The 23,673-nt window shown below is 40.3% G+C and overlaps 1 protein-coding gene across 2 annotated transcripts in view; it reads left to right on the forward strand.

Annotated features, from left to right (window-relative positions):
- Positions 1-23,673, forward strand: part of snx29 (sorting nexin 29) — a 187,443-nt gene that overhangs the window by 118,174 nt on the left and 45,596 nt on the right. For both annotated transcript variants that reach the window (XM_086195588.1, XM_086195589.1), the window contains 3 exons: positions 14,563-14,679; positions 16,028-16,083; positions 16,745-16,826. In XM_086195588.1, the coding sequence (XP_086051714.1) occupies positions 14,563-14,679; positions 16,028-16,083; positions 16,745-16,826 (255 nt within the window). The remainder of the gene's footprint in view (positions 1-14,562; positions 14,680-16,027; positions 16,084-16,744; positions 16,827-23,673) is intronic.

A 23,673-nucleotide genomic window follows, 5' to 3' on the forward strand; every position in this document is an offset into this window, starting at 1 on the left:
ACAGTACATGTAATTTGAAGCCCCTTAAAAATATACATGTGCAATGATTTATCTAAAATGTATGTAAAAGCAATAATTAATTTGGGGAACATGGGACCACCGACTCAGAATCTCCAGCAGCAATTTTTTTGGAACAATTAAACAATGTATGTATTGTGACATGGCATTCAGTAGTGATGATGGGAGATGTTTCCTGACAGAGAGACCACTGAGGTACAGCAGTAGTGACGGTCATACAGGTAGAGTAAAGTCAAGTCTTTGTATTCCATTGGGTTTTGAGCTTTTGTGTTGTGGACATGAATAATAAATGTATTGCTTCATACTTCTTTAATAAGAAATAATTCTGCCTATGTTTGGCCAAACTATGTTTTTATTTATTCATGCAACGTATGTGTGATGCATTTTTAATGGTGTTTACCTTTTCTTTTCTTTCTTTCTTTTTTTTTTTTTCATTTGCTGGGACTGTTGGTCTCAATCTGGCTTTCACATTGAGCCAAGAGGATGGCTTTGGAACATGGCGGGCTCTCATTTGGTCCCACGCCAGCCAGTCCTTAGCTTTGTTTGAATGGGCTAATCATACACAAAGCAGGTGCTTTCATTGTCCCTGATATGTAGCAAGTTAACTAGCACAAATATTGTTGAATGTCAAAGTGGCTGCAGCTGCAATGCTTGCTGTGGTTCTTCGGCAAATGATATTTTCAGGTCAACTAAAGGGGAGGGGAAAAAGATACGGTATATGCAGGATGTTATCGTCATCGTTCCCTGCACTTGTTTCTACAATCTGGTTAATTGAAAGTTGCCGTAATATTTAAAGGGAAACTAGCATTGAAATATTTTCATAAGATACATAAAAGAGGAAACGTGTAAAAGATGTGTGGCTTCTTTGACTGTTTTCAGTTGGTATGTGTGGATTCAACTGATTGAGCAGCATGACCGCCAGTCCTGATGTGGGGAGTCAGAGGTTGTGTGATTTACATTAGTAGCTGCCTAGCCTCTGCAGCTATGACAGAATCTGACGGACCAATTTATTGATTTTTGAAAATGTCACATCCAGGCTGCTTGATTACACAGAGGACTGCCAGACACAAATAAATGTTGGGACGTGGCTCAGTCTTCATTAACCTGGGAAACACACTGCTATTTTTGACCTCGTTCAGTTTTAATTTAATGACTGTAATATATTATATTGACTCTAACATTGTTTACATTTGAGCCAAATCTCAAGGTGCTCTGTGCTCTTTTCCTACTGCATCCTCATCGGCTCATGTGTCCTGCCAGGCCGTGCGCAGGACAATGAAAGGTCATGAAATAAATTATCTGACTGAAAGGCATTTAGAAATAGGGTTGGGCAATAGGGAAAACTTTTTTTCTGGCCTATTTGTGAGTACTTGAAAAGCATTCATGATATTTTCAATGCAAAAATGTGTTCTTACTGTACACATCAAAGCCTGCAATTTTTTGAGTCAGATGGATTAAATTGTAGATCCAAAATCCCGAAAGCTCTTCTCGGTCACTGGTAGGCTGTAATATCTGGGTGTATTTTTTCTAGGTGACTTTTCAAAGTTGGATCAAACTTCCTCAGCCCGTGCACATTTATCAGCACATTTAAACCATACCATGATGACACCTGCAACTGCAATCATCATTTGCTGGTCTTTGTTTCTGGTTTATTGTATTATTCTGTACAATAATTACATGACAGGGTAGTACAAACTCTGTTCTTCAACTGCTCCAGCTGGACTTGACCCTAAAGAACAGACTACCTGGTGTGCTTACTAGTCTCTCTGGTAATGTTTGTTCAGAGAAATGCATCCCAATCTATGCTCAAACTCTTGGAGAGGTTGGACTTTTTTTTTTTTTGGACCCTAAAACAGGATTAACAGCCCCTGACAATTCCTTCCTTCCTCCACTGATTTAATTTTCACCCTCTGAACACATGTACAGTATTCCCTAACTGTAACACATTGCTGAAGGGACCTTACATGCTCTCCTGTCTCTCTTTTACATTCGCTCCTTCGCTCCTAAACTGTGACAGGGAGAAAGTGATATTAAATGATGTGTTCAGCTATGCGTGCATACATCAGATGTGCAAAATCCCATCTGGATGAGTGAGATTTCCTACATGGAACTGCATGTATATCTGATCTAAGTGGCTTTAAAAAGCTATGAGAGTAGGAGGGCACTTAAACGTATCCCCAGTGGAGTGTTGCCGGTCTGAAATGAGACAATTAGTCTAGAGTGGAAAGAAGAAAATGAGTTGAAGACACTTGAATGTGTGCAAAGCTTCAAACCAGGAGGGAAGAAACAGGAGCTGTTGAAACTCAGGGGGATAGAGGATTCTTTGTAGGGGACATTTTTATTTTTTTATTGTTGAATATTTTTCAATGCCTGTGAGTAATAAAAACAAATTACATAATGCTGTGAGCATGTCCACGGAAATTTCTGGGAAACAGCAAAACTGCATGACATTGATCTATGAGTCTGGAAAGATAGGGAGCAGGTAGGCAGCTTATGATGTAACAAATCATCTTATCAGTTCACACAGGCCGTTGTGGTCATTGTACTTAGAACCAACTCACCAAACTTACAGTCTGCAAATCGCTCACCCTCACAGGGCTATGAGTCATTATTTTAAATTACATTTTTGATCAGTTGTCAAAAAGAAAATATAGCTGTTTGGAGTTATTATTGTGTCCACCGCTATCATTCACATTATGTCACAGTGTTGTTTTTTTTAAAAACTTTATGGCTATATGTTGTGTTTTTTGTTGAAACATTCTCATTCAAGACAGATTCGATGTGTATGGTCTTTAGCGAAAACAATCTCCAATAATGTAAATAGACAGTAAATCATAAATATTCAATCAGGGAAACCACAATACTTAACCAATTGTTTGAGTTGCTGTACAAGGCAACAGGATGACCGAACCAACACTGAAAGCAAATAACCCAATCAAACTGTGTCTGAAAGCTCTGTATAATGTCAAAATTATTTAGAATTAAATTAAAATGTCATCTGGAGATATGTTCATCTTAAATATTACATTTATTTACATTTACATTTACACAATATGGTGCATGTGGATGTACCAGTGATTGTTTACACCCAAACTGACAGTAGCAAATGTAATAAAGTAGCTTCAGGGTCATGAAAAAGTGGTGTTTGAATCTGTTAAGGGATTTGGTCAGCAACAATATTTGGAAAGTACGGATTTCTGGTCCGTATCAAAACCAAACCACATCCAGGGGAGAGACGTAGCCCCTCTCTCAGCCATCAGCTCCTCATTTTTTGGGGGCTGGCATTTGTCTCCTGTTTTGAATGAGGCTGTTGTCTGTGTCATTTTCACTCTTCTCCATGTTTGTCTGCCCTCATGTAAATTGCCTGTCTGTATCCACGTGGAAGAACATAATCATCCAAAGACCGAAACAGAAATAGAAAATGTGTTAAAGACTGATGTACAACACAACAAAATACACAATAAATCGTATTCTAGAGGTTTCTCTTTTGTCACAGGATTTATATTGTTATATTGCACAGGCCTACTTCAAATTCAAACCATCCAAGTTGCTTTGATGGTTTAGGTAATTCCAATGTAGAGTTGCAGTCCCAATCCTCATTGAGGTCTCATTACATCATGAAGTAGTGCTGTAAACTAATCCAAATCCTCCAGCAAACGTCTGACTCATAGCCAGTAAACAAACAGACTCTTAACTACATTAGATTCTTGTGACTATGCATTTACATTTCGTGCAGATTTTTTTTTGTTTTGTACCCCCAATGGTATATTTTTCTATCTGCTGTATTGTATTGCGGTGTGGAGGTAGGCTACTGTTGGAAGATAGAGAGGAGATATGGGTCAAAAACTTCCAGTGGGAGCAGGGATTCTCCCTTTGATCCACCAGCTCATTAATTAACCATAAACAACATCAAGAACAAGAGCAACAATTACAAGACACCGACTCAGAATCTCCTGCAGAAATTACTGAGAATATGAAGTGATACGCCTGTAAAAAGTTTGCTGTGTAATGCAAGTGAATGTGACCCTTACAAAGCCAAAGCACCCGATTATGCATGCAATTCTTTTCAGAGTAATGCAAGGGAATGAGCTGTGATTGTGTTCACACATGATCTAAGATCCTACCAATTCAAGATCAAAATGGCTTTGTTTTGAATTTATTTTAAGAGACACTGTCGCAGAACGTCAAGGTTTTGACAGGACACGCTCAGACATAATATCCACAACAATGATGTCTGTTTCAAGACAATTTTACCGCTTTCACACAGAAAAACCTGCGTCAAAGCGGTTTTTGTACCCGCGTTTGCTCGACATTAGTGCGCATTCAAGCTTCCAGCAGATGCGGTCCGAGCTTCCGCTGTGTGGGCTGCGTGCCTATGTTTTTCTCTTTTACATCATCGCGCTGACAATGTCATCATTACATGTGCGCCGTATCTCAAAATGCTGGCGATGTTCCCAATAAATCACCGTGTCCCATACGGTTCCAGAAATCTGCTGCCGGATCTCCTCCACCGTGGATGGCGAGCAGCTCGCTAACTTCACGATCTTGCCAGTGCGTTGCCATGATCATTAAAAAAGATGTGCAAGATCGCAATACAAGTTGTTTATAAACACGGTCACGCTTGTGCAGTTCACGTTAGGGTTTCCCGATTGGTGGGAGTTCCCAAGCATAGATTATTTCACCTAAGATCATACCAGTGTAAATTGTTTGAAAAAAAGACAAAATAGAGTAATAGAGTCTCTGGGACATCAACAGGAAGTCTGATCTTATGGCAGAGGCCAAAACCTTATTGAGAGACGAGTGAGCAGCTCTGGCAGTGCAGCCCAGCCCACCCCAATTTCTTTTTTGTTTATTTTTTTCCGGAGCTTCCACAATGACAGCCTGACAGGCGGAACAGTGACAAAATCAGAATGCGACAGGAAGGTCGCGTGAAACCTGAGACAACGCGGGTTGCCTTTTTCACACTGCAGGCGAGCCGAGCCGAGCCGCTAAACACCCGGGTCGCTTTGCGAGACGGTCGATGCAGGTTGAAATGCCGAGTCGACCCTTTCAGAGTGCCCAAACACCCATGTTCACCCGCGTTTTTTGGTGCTGTGTGAAAGGGGCTTTTTACTCCTATATGGCATTCATTTTTATGGACCTTCTATACAGTACACTCCTCACACCAGTATTAAATCTTAATGGTCCCACTATGGAAGTCGATGATGGGCATGTATGTGAAAGTCATACATCTTATTTCCCCTAATTTTACTGTGGAGCTCAGTGGAGAAATGACTACTGAGCTCTTTAATGATGCCTTTGAAGGCGTGCAGAAGCAGTGTGATGGGTAAAAATCTGTCATTTCAGGGTTTTTCTTTAGCCAGCCTTTTGATTTTATACTCTTCACCCCAACCCCATCTGCTGTAGTTCATGTAAGGCTGCCTCTCTACTCTCACATGCAACATTCACAGCGAATGATGAATTGTAGATTTATATTGTAGATTTGATCACTTAAACTTCAATGTTGAATGTCAAAGGTAGGGAAAGGCAATTTTTGTCTTCAGTTGAACCGAGAGTTGGTCATTTTGCTCATTAAGTAGCTAAAGTGATAATTCCCCCAAAAGTACATTTTGCCATTCAGATACTCAGAAATTGATATTTTCAAGGGGATGTTTTTTCTTCCTGCATTATGTCTTTGTGACTCCAGAATCTCCAGAGCCAACCATGTATATTAAGGTTAATTATAAAGTTGAAACTAATGAAGACTGACACCTGACGGCAGCTACAGCAAAAACAAAACAACAACAACAACATCAAAAAACAATAACAGTGAACCTGTAAAAAAACAAACAAAAAAAAACAATGTCCAGACAAAGATGACATGTTTTATATTGGACAATGTGCTTGAGACAGACATTTATTTTTTTTGGCGGTTTTGTTGTTGCTTGGTTGCTTTAGCTGTTGCTAGCTGTTAGCTTCAAGCTACAAATGGAAAGGGGAAGGAAATGACATTGTGAGCTCAAGACTCATATTTGTGAGTACTTGAAGGCAAAGTATTGGGTGAAGTATGGTTTTAAGCTTGGCAAAGGCTTACACTTGTAATGCAATGTAGAGCAACTTAATAGATCTGTCATAAACATCTCAGACAGCTATTTTGTACTAACATAATCACATGTAGCTGCTCAGTTTACGATCCGTATTTCATGATAATTTTTTAACACTTTCTTTCATGCCTTGTCATTTACTTTCATATTCATGTATTCACATTTGCAAAACTGACATGTGGTGCAAAATGTCACTTTATCATGTAGTAAGATTATTAGCTTACTGTACATATTTAACGAATATTTCTGCTTCACAATGAAGAAAACTTCATTCTCCTTTACCTTCTTCTTGTAATTTCATATTTTTAATTCTTAGATTTATTTATTGTTATTTTATTTATTTGTTCATTACATCTGGTGGACCACATATGATGTCAGGAGGCAGCAAATTTGGCCTTTAGGCCCTGCTTTCAGAGGACCTTTCAAAGACCCACTGTTATACAAAGGTGTATGTGATTATAATGCAATAAGATAATTCATGATATAATAATAATTTTACTAATGTATGTTTTAAGAGGGTATTTGAGATAAGGATAGATAGGGTATACATACAGTAAGTATCGGTCATAGTAAGCTGCTTAAACAAATGTGTGTGTGTGGTTTGCAGGGATAGGATATTCTCCCCCAATATTTCTCCCTGCTTACTCACTGACAGAGCTTAAGCCAAGTCCACACTACACAATTTTCAGTGTCATAAGATCACTGTGTATTCACACATAAGTTGTCATCTTGAGTCATAAATCATGAAGTTGTGGTTTACACATTACATGACTGAGCGGCAACATGACTGAGCGGCAATAGGGACAACAAACTAACTAACCATTCCAAATGAGACCAGCTGGCATATTCAGTTGCACCAACTTGTGAATGCGCGTCTCCACTTGTCCACGGGCACACAGAGCTGGAGGTGTTGTAGTTTGTTTTTAGGTCAAATCAACGTGTTTGTGAATTACTGAGATAATGGCTGACTCAAGAAAATGAGGATTATACCAGTCAATTTGCAGGACAGATGGTAAATAGATAATTTTAGACAGTGCTGTTTTTTGTTGTTGTTGTTGTAACTGTTAGCCATCAGATGCCATTAGCCTTCAAATAACATATTTGTGGCTGGCTCTTGCTGCTGTTTAGAATCACAAAGAACTGATGCAGGGGGGAAAAACACATTTTTGAGGTCACAGTAGCTATCACTCTTTAGGGTAAGGATGTGAATAACAGTCAATTACTCTTGGGATACATTAGCTGCAAGGCCAGAACGAAACAATCACAGGCAATCAGTCATGTAAAATCAAAGAAGCAAAGATTCATATGTAAATACTTCAACAACAAAAAAACTTTGCTGAAACAATCCATTATACTGTAGCTACAATCTTTATATGGGCAAATTTCTGTCAGTATAGATTAGAATGTGTAGCGTTTTGAATGTGGAGCTCTTTTTAATCCGTCTGACATGTGTAGACTGGGAGAACATGCACTATGGTTCCTTGGATGTTCATCTGCTTATGATGAAAACACCTTGAAATTGAAGCTGACAGAGAATATTCTCAAAAGCTCCGATGATGACACTATTAAAGTAATAATACCACAGAGCAAAAAGAATGTGAGCTGGCTTTGTAATCCGGCAGTGACAAAGAACTACGTCTGTACCACAGGCCAGATTTAGCCTTTTTCTATAAACTCCCGCCCTTGCCTTTTCTATTGGTCCATCTGCTGCTCTCATTTTCTCACACTTCTTCCCTCATCACCCCCTTCTCATTGTATCTTCTTTTCCACCTCATTTCAAAGTGGACAGCACAGCTTGTAATGTCTATATTCATCCTCGCTGACACTTTTCCTCCTGTCTCTCAGCCATGTTTCTTCCTGTTACGGTGCAGCTGTGCTGAAGTGAGTCACACATTCAGATTTACATTGCAAACCAGTAGTGGCCATATTTCATTCTCACTTTGTTTAAGATGATGAAATGATTGTTTGATACCGTGCGACTGGGTCTCCATTCCGCCATAAATGAGAAATAAATAAAATAATTTACCTGCTCTACCCTGCTCATTCAGAAATTGCGGTTGTACTATGAACTCGAAGAACTTCCAGCAACTTGGTTTCATACATCATCACAGCACTAAAATGACTTTAAATTAATGTTTCATTTGACTCGTAAATAAGTACCCAGGAGTTGCTTTAAGAAGTACAATATGAAAGAAGCATTTCTATTATCAAGTATCAGATTCCAGTCTGGCTAAATCATATATACCTCCAGTTGTTCTTAATTTCGAACCACTTAAAACATCCAATTTCAGAAAACTTCTGTCTTTTTTATTTCTATTTTTGGCATCAAGTGCAGGAGATTGACTTTAGGGTTTAAATACATTGAGATTTATAAAGTGCCACAGGGATCATGTATTTTTTCTTGGCCAAGCTAGAAGTTAGCATTGCTATGGATTTCCGTGACCAAAAGCCAATGGGGTTTTTACCTCAGATTTTGGGTTAGTGTCGATAATAAACAATGCACTTTTCAGACTCACACATTTTTTTTCACAAGATAATCTTCCCAAATGAACATCACTTGTGCCATTTTTGAAGATTCCATCCATCCATCCATCCATTTTCTACCACTTATCCTGTTAAGGGTCATGGGGGGGCTGGAGCCTATCCCAGCTGCCTTCGGGCAAGAGGCAAGGTTCACCCTGGACAGGTAGGACCAACACATAGAGACAGACAGACATTTGCACTCACAGCCACACCTACGGTCAATTTAGAGTATCAATCAGCCTCGTCCCCTCTTGATGTCTTCGGACTGTGGGAGGAAGCTGGAGTACCAGAGACACCCCATGCAGGCACAATTGCACAACATGCAAACTCCACACAGAAAGACCCAGTGATCAGGCTGGGACTCAAACCTGGAACCCATTTTTGAAGATTAAAGTTTAGAAATAAAAAAGCCAACCCAATGCTATGTCAGACTAACACACTACCACACCTGCAGCTTAGATATCACCAGAATTAGCTTTGCGTGTCTGTTTTCAGCGTGGTGATGTTTTAATGTCAGAGACTAATGCTTTACTCGTCTTTAGCCACCTGGCAAACACAGTTTTTGAAATGCATAGAAAACTTCAGAAATCACAGGTGTAGTGTTTAATGACTATTCTGGGCTGAGGAACAAAATGTTAGAATATTATGAACTACTGTCAACCACTGGTCTTATTTCAGCTATCAGAGCTATCTCAGCTACTAAACCCATTCAAGAAACCAATTGACTTGGAGGTGACAGACCTGGACAATCAACAACAATAGGGCAATAGTGCTCATTCTAGCTACACAATATAGATGCACAGATTTAAAATCTGGAAAAAAAAATTGCAGGAATTGTGGGAAAATAATCAGTGTTTGATTCTGTGTGTTTGATGTCATGCACCCACATGAGGAAGTATCATGTATGTGCACTTGAGAAGACTATAGATTTACCAAAAGTAGGTGAATGGAGAACAAAATTCAGCTGCAATGTCTCTGTCCTTTCCTTTCATCTTGTCAGGCCATTTGAACATTTATTTTTCATGTCTTGACCCAATTCATTTCATCCCATTCATTGCCTGAGTCCCATTTAATTAGGGTTATTAGGTCAGCTATACCACTGCTGGCCTCTCTATTTAGGCTTGCTCAGCTTGGCAAGGCTCAGATCGGATCACACAGTATATCCGGGCAGAGGAGGGGAAGAGTCACAAACGGATTCTGTAAAGATGGGAGAGTGAGAAAGAGGGCTGTGCGTTTGTGTGTTTGTTTGAGTGTTTGAGCCGTGTGAAACACAGCGTGTATGATAGAGCATTCAGTCGGCATGACTTAGGTGGTAGCTGTGACGGCTCCAACGCTGCCAATAATTCCGACACGTGAACCAAATCATGTCTGTGATGCAAATCATGTTTCATGATATCATTGCTTTGATTTGGTTTGATTTTCAGTCACACTTGGCCATGAAATCTTACCATACATTACTGTATATGAATGAATGTCACACGTTAGATAATAATCACAGTTTATGGCAATAAAATGACAACAATTTTGATATTGATTTATTAACAAAGATAATTATTGTGACTACTGTATGCTGATTTTGTCAGAACACCAATAGTAAAATTATTTTGTATCAGCACAGTTTATGTGTCTCATAAATACTTATGTAATGGTTCTACAAAAAAATAGTGTTGCATTTATGAGGCCCCTTTTCTCTCCCACACACGGTCAGATGCTTCGTCCTTGCTGTTCAGCGATAGTAACTGTTGAGTAATCAACAGAAAGTTCCCAGGTTGGCTAAGCCAGTCAGGAAAATGGGCAGGTTGGATTTGGAGTGGTAATATAACGACTAGAAAAATGTTTCTACATCAAAATCAGCAACTCTGCTTTGCCTCCATAGCCATGGATCCCACTCTCGCAAAAGAGATTTCTCAGGAACACCTAAGAATTTCCTGCAAATTGTGAATAACTTTCACTTGGACTAATGGATGAGCTGGTGAGGTTTTGGTGTCCACTGTGACTTCACAAAACACGTTTTTGCACTCAAGAATTCACACGCTTCTAAAATCAAAATTTAACAGAAATGTTTTTGAACTGCCAAAGGTGTATTGTGTAACAGTCGAATGGAAGATGTGCGGTAGCCTGTTACATGCTGAACAATCTTAGTTCTCTCAGGAAGAACAGTCACTGGACTTTATTTGAATAACCACTAGGACAGGTGGCTTCCTATTTTCCTAATTGTCCCGCACAAGTTCATTTACAAGTTTTGAGCTTCAACTGACATGTGACAAAGTTCTCTATTGGTCTACTGTCCATCCATCCATTCATTAACTATACAGCTTATCCGTTAAAGGTCGTGGGAGGGGGCTGGAGCCTATCCCAGCAGTCATTGGGTGAGAGGCAGGGTTCTCCCTGGACGGGTCGCCAGTCCGTCACAGGGCCATCAGGAGCAATTAGGGGTTCAGTATCTTGCTCAAGGATACTTGGACATGGTCACCGGAGGAAGTGGGGATCGAACCAGAGACCCTTCAGTTGCCATATGGACATGCATTTGGCTCATCTTGGCAAAAAGACACTTAAAACCTCTATGAAATTCCTACTGAAAAAAACTGTTGAAACATGTGAAAACTGAAACTGAATGAGTTGATGAGCCAGGCCATAGCTGCATTGTAGTGAGATTTCTGCAGCCACTATTTAGCCCTTTGGATGCAGATCATTATAAACACTCAAGAAACATCAACTATAAAATACACCTGGGATGCCCATTGCATGCTAAGTCCAGGCATGCGAGTGAATGCACATTGCAAGTAACTGATCGTGCATTTTAATTGCTGTGGGTTAATAACAAAAGAGAAAATTAACTTGCCATTTGTAAATGAATTGGTAATGCTAGCACGTAGTCACTCAGCCACTGCTTAATATATATCACCATAGAATTTGCATATCCCCATTAAAATGCACAGTTAAACAAGTTAATACTCGTGCAAACACATACACACACATCTACATGCAGTATTGTACTGTATACACACATACACACACACGGCAGAGAAAGACAAACTGATTAGCTCCCTCTCGCTGAGAATTAATTGGGTTTCTTCACGCTTAAAATTAATTCCCTCTTTTATAATGTTCTATTTAAGATTTGTGGTGTCTAAATAAATGAATGACTGGTGTGTTGAGGCAAGTTAGAATGTTTTATGGTTTCAAGGGTGTGAACAATATCTATGCATTTCCTGTTCTCTGATCAAAAATGACAAAAGGGTGACACACTCCTGCTCAGACTGTGTGAATGTGAATTAAAATTCAATATTTCCTTCATCCACTTTTCCTTCTTTGTTTCAGTTTTTTTAGATGAGCTTTTTTGATTGTTTTTAATTGAAGATTAGTGTCTATTACGCTTTATTTCACTTCAACCCTATTTGATTATCGTCTGATTGTTTCGAGGCAATGGAGAACGTGGGAATACCTTATTTTTCAGTGAAATTAAAATGTCTAAAGTGATTAACAGAATCCAAACAGATTGATGCAAATTTGATTCTTAGGGTCACAATTTAAATGTTTGGTAAACTGTGTTTATAATGGATGTGAAGCACCACTTAAATTCTATGAATGCAGAAGGTTGCATTTGGGTACGTTCGATGATTAGCTTCCATTTCCTACTTTCTGCCTCTAATACCATTCATTACAGATAAATTAACAAGTGGTTAGCAGGTCTCTGTGGGTCTCAGCTTCTTAATGTACATGTAGAGAGAGGTATATAGTATGTCTGCTGGTCTGTATCTGAAAGGATGGACAAGAAGCAGATTTCCTCTGAAGTAGATTTTTTCCTTTAATATCCAGGATTTGACATTATAAATGCTGACCATCATCACTGTAACAAATTGGCCCGGCCATACTCTAGATTTTGACCTGGTCTCATCCTTTCTTGTGAGGAAATGATTCTTTCTGAATCAGCTGCAAGGGTGGTTGCTGCTCATTTATTTTATACTTTATCCTTTGTATCACTGCCTATAGGGCTTGGCTTTTATTTGACAGAGGAGAGATTTAACAGCCTGCCTGGGGACATACACATTTTATTCACTTCCTAACTTCTGAACTGCAGTTAGACAGTGCTATCGACAAAGAAAGACAGGCAGATTCACAAATCTAAGTCTCTTTGTTAAAACTGGAGTGTCCCCTCAGAAATAATATTGTTTTCATACATTTTATGTAGTGGGTGTTTAATTGTACCATGTGTTTTTGCTACTGTGTTTAAATCTATTGCAGCACCTTCTGCCGTTGAATTGATTACAGATGTGCTCACTGAGTGGGCGATCCTCAGGTCTTGTATGGCCATGAATACTGCAGTTGAGAATGTTGAGAAAATGTGATTTCACTTTGGCAATTAGGGCACCGACTGTAAAATACAGAATATATTGCCCTTCAGCTAGTTAATGCATTGTAAGATTTTCTGTTGTTCTTTAAACACTCACCCTCAACTAATGCAAATAATTTTTTGTCTGTCACTTTTGTGCTTCTTGAATTGTCAAAATTACCATCAGTTATTTGCCTCATGAATTAAATACAAATTGGAAGTAGTAGAGCAAGCCACATTTGTATTGTTTCGCCCAGAGGCAGTCAATGCAAAGGCGGCGACTACACATGTAGCCCATTGTAACCTTCTTCTCTGTGTTTTTGAAATTAGGTTGTCATGGCAACTGATGGTTTGGACTTCTTTGATACCAATGCAGAAGGCTCGCTATTTTATATAACAATTTGGAAAGTTCACAAAATCCTGAAAGCATTACATTCTTCTCAGGCTCCTTAAAACAACCTGGGAGCTGTTTTGAAGCCTAGAAAAGACAAATAGTATCAATCTAAACCCATAGCTCAGGGAGATATCTTGATCCCAAAACAGACAAAGCAGGCAGCAAGGAGGGAATCCAGCCTTATTTTGGATGCTTCCATGAAAGCAATAAGAGCCTCTTTTGATCATGTATATTAATGTTTTTGCTCTTCTGTTGTTCTTCATATTAAAGCCTTTACTGACAGTTTTGGTCATTCTGATCGTTGTTGTGGGATAAGCATCTCCTTCTCTTTTCTTCGTTTTTGTGTGACTGTTTTTGAAGGCTCATTTATGCTTCTTTTGTGTATGAAACTGAATATGTCCATTTAATATGATGTGACTATCACTGCCCTGATGCTTCTCTTCCCCATAGCTTTTGTAACGGGTGTTCAACATAAAGAATTAGTATTATTATTGTTTTACAAATATACAAATTCTGCACAATTTGGTGCAAGAGACATCTTGCAATTGTTGTGAAAAATACTGCAATTTAAAAAAAAACTGGTATGATAAATCTACTTACCTGATCATCAACATTGTATAACATTTGGTGTTTGGGCAATAGTGGTGGTCAGCTGTGAGATATCTTTCTGTTGAAGTGGCTGTGACAGAAGGTGTCCTCCATTCAGCACACTTTGTGTCACAGCTGTCAGTCCCCTGACAGAGACCTGTCCACATTGACCAGCCTGCTCAGTGAGATGTGCAGGGAAAAACACACGCGCGCACACACACACACACACACACACACACACGCACACGCACACGCACACGCACACACACACGCGCATGCACACACGTGCATACTCGTGTGTCAAGGTTAGTTAGCGTTAAAGCCAATTAATTAGGCGGCTGACAGGAGTCTCACTGTTTAGGGTCTGAACTGATTTCACCCCTTCACTCTCTCTCAGTTTTGCTCCATCCCCCAACCTCTGTTTGAGGTTTGACTCTGTCCCAGAATCTGTCTTGCTGTCAATATTCATTACATCTCACCTGGACTGCTCTTTTTGTGCTAAATACAAACAAGATTATAGTTCTAAAAGGGTAACAAGATATCTTTTTTTTAAAATACATATCAAAAAGTGCCTTTTTGTGACTATTCTGTTCCTCTTTTGTGTGTTTGTGTGTTTTCTGCAGGTGGCTGAGATGCATGGTGAGTTGATTGAATTTAATGAGCGCCTGTACCGTTCCCTCATAGCCAAAGACCACCTCATTGTCCAGATGAGACAGGAACTGATTGACCTGAGAGGACCAGTGAGTACACACAGACACACACACACACACACACACACACACACACACACACACACACACACACACACACACACACACACACACACACACACACACACACACTCAGAAGAGCTCTACAGCTTTTCTGTTCTTTCCTCCAGCCCCCTCTCATTTCCTTTACTCACTCCCCTGTGATTTTGTTTTATTTTCATCTCCTCTGTTTGTTTTGCAGTGGCCCTCTGTGTATTTGTTTCTATGCCAATAACGCTTAACTGCATTTTCCTGAAAATGGTCACCTGTGACTGCATTCCTACTCTACATTTCCCAGAGATACTCAGTCAAGCAACCTGTCCAGTGCCTACATATTTTTTTCCTCTTTGCAGATGATTGTCTTTCGATTTCTGTTCAGGCCTCAGTTGCTATCAGTGCTAATACTAACTATTAACTCCTTCTCTTAAAGCCTCATGGAAACAAAGTATCATCCTTTGTAGTTTTACAGTTGCCCATCACAATAAAAACAAAAATAGAGAATTCCATCATCCATCCAGTCAGGACACATGCACACACGCGTTAAGCATGCGTGGTGATAGTCAATGCAGTGACAGTGATGAGAGTCTCAGGAAGACGATAGTGCCCCTCATCCTTGAGCTTCAGCCCTTCTCTGCTAGACCACTTGCTATATCTGTGTATTTGTTTGTGTCTGTGTGTGTGTCCATCTTGGCACTGTATTGGCACTGGCTCCATGCTACCAAGAGCACCTACAGCTGACCGAACCCTGGTGACTTGTCTTTCTGCCTCTATACCTCAGTATATATCTCTGTACTTTGGATGTATGTATGTGTGTGTGTGTGTGTGTGTGTGTGTGTGTGTGTGTGAGAGAGAGAGAGAGTATATCACTCTCAAGGTTTTGATGAAAGCCCCGAGGCTTGAGATGCCACTCGGCGATACTGCTGGGATGACAGTGTTTTTGCTCAAGTGTAGATAGTCTCTATGGAAGAGCTGAGAAGGTGAAAGGTTACAGATGGAGGGAAGAGACACAGGCATGCACATGCACACACATCATTCAGGCAGACAACATCTGGACCTGATAATGTGCATGTGCTACCTCAATGGACCTTGGTGTCTGGAAAAACCAAAACACTCACTCTCTGTCTCTCTCTCAAGGCATCAGATTGCTTCTTGACAACAGTGGTACAGTTCATTAAAAGAACATATAAAGAGGTTTCAGTATTACAGTACTTTATAGACTAGCTAATTTTTATGAATATATATGTGCTACGTTTTTGGACGGATTAATACTATACATTAATCCCAATGAATCAGTCTCTCTGATGTTTCTCTCACCTATAAATCTCACTCTATTTTCCAGGTTCCAGGTGATTTAAGCCAGACATCGGATGACCCAAGCCTATCAGATTTTGAGACGTAAGGATCTCCCCATCCCTTTAAAAAAATGTTAATATGTTATGAATCAACAACAGCAAACACATTTGGATAGAAACCTGAATAGCCAAATTTTTCTTTTCGTAAATTATAATTTGAATGCATTAAATGAATTGGAAACATTTTAAAGTATATATTTGATATTTTCACACAGTTGCAGCTCTTGTAATATGTAATTTTTGTAACTGTTATGGTATGTTTTGGTCTTTGGTTAAAGGATAATTTGGATGATAAGGCTATGAGTAATCTATTTTAAAAAAAAAGTGTAAAATACTTACATCTCAATAAATGTCTGCCAGCTACCAGCTAGTTAGCATCCAATGTTATGTTATGTCTATATCTAGCATGTCGATATGTAAATCCTTGTAGAATCTGCTCTCTGCGTTGTCATATCTAAATGACCCTTTCACAAGTCTACCTCTGAGCAAAGCTCAAATGCTGCTTGCTTTCATACATTAATTCATTTATTCTACCCTCAGCCCATGATCAAATCAGATTTTGAATGGGTTTTCCCGGAGTGAGCTATAATTTGCTGTGGCTCTCCATGTGTAATGCTGATGCATCGTTGATGTTGGTGCTGCCAGGGATAATGATGACGATAATGGCAATGGCAGTGAGAAAGGTGGTTGTTTGTGTCATCCAGGGCTCACCGCGCTCTCATCAACGTGTGGATCCCCTCCGTGTTCCTGCAGGGTCGAGCTGCCAATGCCTATCACGTCTATCAGGTAAACTTCGATGCATCTACCTGGTTGTTGAATGCAGCAATGCTAATGAAAGCCGCTGCTGGTTGCTTTCAAGGATTTTATTCTCCTGCACTGCTCATGAAATTAAACAGTCTGAGTTTAAGAATACACCATAGTGGGTAGAGTTAACAAAAACAATAAAATTATTGGTTCTGTGGGATGTGTGTCTTTAAGGAGTCAGCAGATGTTTCATCTTCTGCCATTCTTGAACTGTGGTCAAGTGAACGGGGGTTGTGTAGGGGGTGGGATGGCACACCATCGTCCCATCTATGATTTAATGGTTTGTTACACTGCTGCATCTCATCTCATGCTGTCACTGTTGGACAGCTTCAGTCATGAGAGTTGGCCAAGCTGAATGTAAACATTATTTATGGATACATGTTCAGTCAAAGTGTATTGTCGAACACAACACACGAAGAATAGAGACATTTTTAAGGGTTTTTAAGTGTACATATTTTCTAATCAGTTAATCAAAATTAATTGCTCGTCAATTTCGGCTGGGTCAGCGTTTAAAATATTTCACTGTGGATCAGGTATAAATCAATCTCAAGATGGTGACTGTCCTTAACAGGAGTCTGTGCCACATCTGAAGTTACTATTAACTTTCTTTAATTTGATAGGGATTCCTGAGCTCAGTGCTGGGAACTGGATTTGAGAGTTGCTTAAGAAGCCAAACTCCTTCTTCTTCTTCTCGTATCTTTTAAGTTATCAAGAAAATGACAACTGCAGCTCATTCCCATAGTGACTGTTTTATTGTGTCTCTCAGATTAACAATGTGTTATACCTCAGTTCTCTCACCACAGCTGTCCCGTTTCTCTCCTATGAGACAGAAACAGTCCAGCTTCATTAGACAGAAAGAAGCACACACAGAGGCAGCAATACTTATACACATGGATAATGAACACTCACAGGCCGTCACAGAAAATAATATAGGAAACACATGCAAGCATTAGTCTTTATGTTGCACACAAACACAAACACAATTATGTCCTGTGCAATTATCTACTGTGTGCCTGGGAAGTGCAGCTTTTATGTGGACAGTAGAGACCATACTGGACAGGAAGAGAAAGGTGGTAATGCTAGCTGGTAATCATGACTGGATAACTCAGCATAACTCAACTTTGTATACGGTATATGATTTCTCACTCACACACACACACATGCGCGCACAAAACAAAATATTTTCAGATGAATGAGTGGATGAGTGTTGAGTGTACATTTTGTCAAGTGTGAGACGTAAAGCTTAGACCCAGTTGAAGTTAACTAAAGAGAACCATGTTGCCAGGGAGCTGGACAGCAGACATGCAAAAGGGAGAGAGGGATGAGGATTTACAGCCACAAGTTCAATCTTCAGGGAAAGTGGCCAAGTAACACAGAAACATAATTTGGCTATCATAGCACACACAAAATCCTTCTGTAATAGTTATTGACAATTTGATAATTATAACATCATTGTCTATTTCCCTGTTTTCAGGATGGTGGTAATAGCCAAATTCATTTGATTAACAGGTGGCACGGTGGTGCAGTGGTCAGCACTGTGGCCTCACAGCAAGAAGGTTCCGGGTTTGAGTCCCAGCTCAGGCACAGGATCTTTCTGTGAGGAGTCTCCATGTTCTCCCTGTTCCTGCTGGGTTCTCTCTGGTACTCCAGCTTCCTCCCACAGTCCAAAGACATCAAGAGGGGACGAGGCTGATTGATACTCTAAATTGACCGTAGGTGTGACTGTGAGTGTGAATGGTTGTCTGCCTGCGATGGACTGGTGACCTGTCCAGGGTGTACCCCGCCTCTCGCCCGAAAGCCGCTGGGATAGGCTCCATTCCCCCCATGACCCTTGAGAGGATAAGCGGAAGTAAATGGATGGATGGATGGATTTGATTAACATACCGATGCACCACACGCACACAAGCACTGATGCAAATACACCCCTCAGTGTTTTGGTTGATACACTGCTAAAGAAGGATGTCCAGCCATGGAACAGTGTGCCTTATCATGTATTTGGGCATTTCTTAGCCAGTGTGATGAAATCTATTTAGGATTACCATTTTCAGACATCACTGGTGTTCAAATATTCAGTGGAGAGGAAGTCACAGTTACATTTCAGCTTAGAATAGAACAAGTGGCTTGTTTCCTGCTATTTGGCAGCTTATTTATTCAGCAGGACTTGCAAGTGGTTCCATAAAGTTAGATTCATTACAGAATAGTGTTGCACTCACTCAGTCACAATATGACGGTGCTCAAGGTGCATCATCTGTTGATGAAACCAAAAACCACCCTTTAACCATCCCACATATGGTGTAACACCATCCATCCATTTACTTCTGCTTATCCTGTTAAGGATTGGGGGGGCTGGAGCCTATCCAGGCATCTTTCAAGCGAGAGGTGGGGTTCACTCTGGACAGGTCGCCAGTCCATTGCAAGGCCAACACATAGAGACAGACAACAATTCACACTCACAGACACACCCACGGCCAATTTAGAGTACCCAATTAGCCTAGTCCCCAATACAGTGTTCCAAATTATTATGCAAATGATATTTTTCTCTAATTTTCCTAAATGGTCGATACAAATGACAGACAGTATATTTTTTCAAGTCATCAACAGTTAGGGTTTAATTCAATATTTATTGAACAAACCTCCCAATGATAACAGTATTATTTTTTTTAAATAAAAAACTCAAAATGCACTGTTCCAAATTATTACGCAGAATATTGTTTCAAAAAATTTTAAACTGCAAGCCTCTGGAGGGTCCAATACCTTAGGGCAGGGGTGGGGAACCATGTGCCATGGAGGGCCGTGTGTATGCAGGTCTTCCTTCTAACCAAACAACTCCAACAGGTGATTTCACTGATTAACCCACCTTCAGCCATGGAAGTGTGTTAATAAGTGACATTGAAAAGAAAGTGTTTTGGTTGGAAGGAAGCCCTGCATACACATGGCCCTCCATGGCACATGGTTCCCCACCCCTGCCTTAAGGTTTGCAGGAGTCCAGAGGCATCAGCAGCTTTAAACACCTTTCCTGGTTTGTACGTAATGGCATTTTAGCAGCTGCTGTCTTAATACGATGCATTTGTCTGGTAGACGCCTTCCTTATCATGCATTTATCTGCACAAACCCATCCAGCCACAAATTTCTTCACAGTGCGGTGATCACGCTTAATTTTTCATGAAATATCCAGTGTTTTCATACCTTGTCCAAGGCATCGCACTATTTCACGCTTTTCGGTAGCAGAGTTCATTTTTCTTTCCCATATTGCTTGAAAACAGTGACCTGCTTAATGATGTGAAACATCCCTCTTAAGCAGTTTTCCTTTAATTGGGCTCGCCTGGCAAAAGCTGTCATCACAGGTGTCTGAGATTGATTTCACTGATCGAAAGAGCCCTGAGACACAATACATCTATGAGTTCAATCAAAAAACAAAAAATGAAATGTTTATGTCACTTAAATCCAATTTGCATAATCATTTGGAATGCAGTGTATTAATAGCTTGGATTTCTGTCGCTCTCTCAGGTAACCCAAGGAGGCTTTACAAGGAAAAAAGAAGGCTAGACTTCAGATCTGGTCAATCACCTTCTATTATCTCAAAAACCTGCCGATGATATACAGTCATGCCATAATGATACTTTAGTCTGTAGGGTGGTCTAATTTTCCAGTGGTGTGGGGTTTTGGACCTGAGGTTTGTTCTTCCTGCCTCCCTTCTTCTTACATGATGTGGCAGCATTTATATGATAAAGCCTAAGAGAGAGGTGTGCATAAATGTGTGAACAAATAATACATTACTGTTGGAGAGGTGGCCGACTTTTTTTTTTTTTTATATATCATTCAATGAATTGAATTTGATGTTTAATTTGCAGATCATTGACCCACTGCAGTTTCAGATTAGGGGGGAAACTCCAACATCAAACCCAAACATTTTCCATGTGTTGCAATGATTCAGCTTAATTTCTTTATCTCAGTCTGTTGTCCAGCCATAGAGTTGGTATAAAACACAGCCCATCTGGTGTACTGGATACTTCTCTTCCCAGAGCTATATTCATCGAATGGCTCCCTATGGAAACTGCTTTTGTTCTTAGACAGGCTAATGGATGACCAAGGTTACAAAAGTCATTGTTGTTAAGGTTAGCTTGTTGTGGTGATTGAATGCCAAGCCACCAGACTTAAAGACCAGAGAGTGTCATAAGGGGAAGGCATTGGTCTTCTTAAAATACTCTCAAGTGAGGTGCATGGACATTTTTCTGTCTTTTTCACCTCCACACACACATTTTTCCATCTTTTTTACCTCCTCACACACACATTTGCTTTCAAAATTGTGCCAATGATGAGAGCAATGAGCTGTAGCCGAAGATAGAGAGGGTTTTGGAGGCTTGGCGAGTGAATGGGATTTTAGAAGCTGGATCCTAAGTTAGGTCACAGCAACCTTGTGGTTGAAAATAAGCACACTTTGATGCTACAGAACTCACCCAGTGAGGAGGAAGGCTGATCTAAACACCACCTCTCACATTTTGTGCCCCTAAATGTGTGCTTCTCGCCCTCTTCTCTTTCCTCCCTCTGCGTCATCCCTTCTTCTCTCTGCCCCTCTTTTTCAGCCTCCCCATCTGTCTTCCTCCCTCTGCCAGATTGCATGGCATTATGGTGAGGGTAAAACTGCTTGTACTCCATTTTCTCTCTTTGCCCCCTGATCCACTTTTCTCCCTAAGCTTTCTGAAATGACTTCCATCTAAAACTCAGGAAGGCATGTGGATGGATGACGGGACAGGCAGAGATGGAGATTGAGAGAGAGAGAAATGGATTTGCTTCATTATCGGTCTGATTTTGTTTTTTTGTGGCACGGTGTCCAATGTTCCCTCGCTCCATCCTGAGCCTATTTCCTCCTTCTGAACTCATAATGAGAGAATTATACTAGCCGAAGCAAATCAGTGTCTCCCCCCCACACAATAGCAACAATAGAGGCTATTATGAGTGCAAGGAACGGAGCATCGCTTGCACGCTGTCAATGAACACAATGAGTCATTTCAGGAGTGTCATTTTTCATTACCTGTGTATTTAGGCTGACATTGTGTTGTTAAAAGAGCATCAAGGTCAGGATACTGAGACTCTCTCATGTGCAGGTGTTTTCCCCCCATAGTTCCAGCCTGCTTTCATCATTAACCAATGTGTACCAGCAGTTGTGCTAAACATGAGATATAATTTCTCCACACATCTCATGCAGTGAATGCCAACCACAGCATTATATGTCTTTTCATGTTTGCCATGCTATAATATTATTTATGATGTTTTTGTTGTTGTTGTGTAGATCATCAAGTACAGTATTTTGTATCATCATATTTTTTATTGCCCTATTATCACTGGATGAATAAAATTAATGTGCCTGTGTGGGTTCTCTCCAGGTACTCCAGCTTCCTCCCACAGTCCGAAAACATGCAAATGGGGACGAGGATGATTGATACTCTAAATCAGGGGTCACCAAACTTTTTTCTGTGAGGGCCACATAACTTTCCCCTTCTCTGATGGGGGGCCGGGGTCAGTTTGTAACAGAAAAAGTGTGACGATCATGGGGGTGCCTAAATGTAAAAATGGATTGTTTTCCAGAAAGCCACACTACCAAATAGCCCTCTCTGGGTTCCTCACAGAAAAAAAGTCAGGAAATCTATAATGGCACAAACAGATAACCCTCTCTTGGTTCGGGTCTATAATTTTTTTCTGGGGGTTGCCAGATTGGGGCACAGACTGCAGAAGGGTGGACTAGAATGTCACGCTCTGTGCGTGTATGAAATAGTTACTAACTGACTGTGTTCACACCAAACGGCAATGGGAATGTTCGCGTCGCTTTATTCACGAATATAAACATATTGATCCAGATCAAATTCGCACCAATAAAGTGACATGAAAATTCGCGTTGCGTTTGGTGTGAACATTAGGGCTGCAACTAACGACTAGTTAATAGTCGATTAGTCACCGACTATTGAAACAATTAGTTGACTAATCGGATAATTATTATTTTTTTCTTAAATTTAGCATGAAGTTGATTTAATTATGTGGCAAATGATAATAAACAAGAAAGATGGTACAAGGAAAAATACATCTTTTATTGAACATTCATTAATTTAAAATACGTTTGTCAGGCACAGTCTCAGAACGCTAGAGCTCTCTTTCATAGCGAAAATACGCTTATAAAATGTCCAATGTGTGTCCTAAAAACCGTACTGGCTTGAATGTTACTTGAATCTCAAGGAGGCGAGTCAGACTCTGTTTCGTTCAACTGCTCGACGAGCTTCCTTAAATGTTCGTGCATCACCGCCATGCCACGCACGGTCTGCTTTGCAACCTTTCCAAGTAGTCTTCTTATTCAACGTATCCAGGGTAAAATGCCACCAAACTTTAGAAGTTTTGGTGCGCGTACCTGATGTTGACGCCGCGTTCCTGTATGTTACCGCTCAGAGACAGAGACGCTACTGCGCATGAGCGACTCTCGGCAGAGATTATGATCAAGTGGGATGCCTCACTCTGTTGGAAAAAACGCGTGTGGCGACAATAGTCGACGATGAATTCATTGTCGACTATTTCTATTATCGATTTTTGTCAGCAACGTCGACTAATCGTTGCAGCCCTGTGAACACACCTTAATAGTTAATAATGAAAATAATTAATAGCTAGTTATCAATTTTATTATCAAATACAAATACACATATGGAAAAAAAATCAAAATGCATCTCTGGTATTGTTCAGGGGGCCGGGCCAAATGTGGAGGCGGACCGTATCCGGCCCGCGGGCCGTAGTTTGGGGACCACTGCTCTAAACTGACATTAGGTGTGACTGTGAGTGTGAATGGTTG

This window comes from Aulostomus chinensis, chromosome 23 (genome assembly GCF_037954235.1).
Source record: "Aulostomus chinensis isolate RoL2024-O1b breed Wild chromosome 23, RoL_Achi_v1.0, whole genome shotgun sequence".
Taxonomy (NCBI): Eukaryota; Metazoa; Chordata; class Actinopteri; order Syngnathiformes; family Aulostomidae; genus Aulostomus; species Aulostomus chinensis.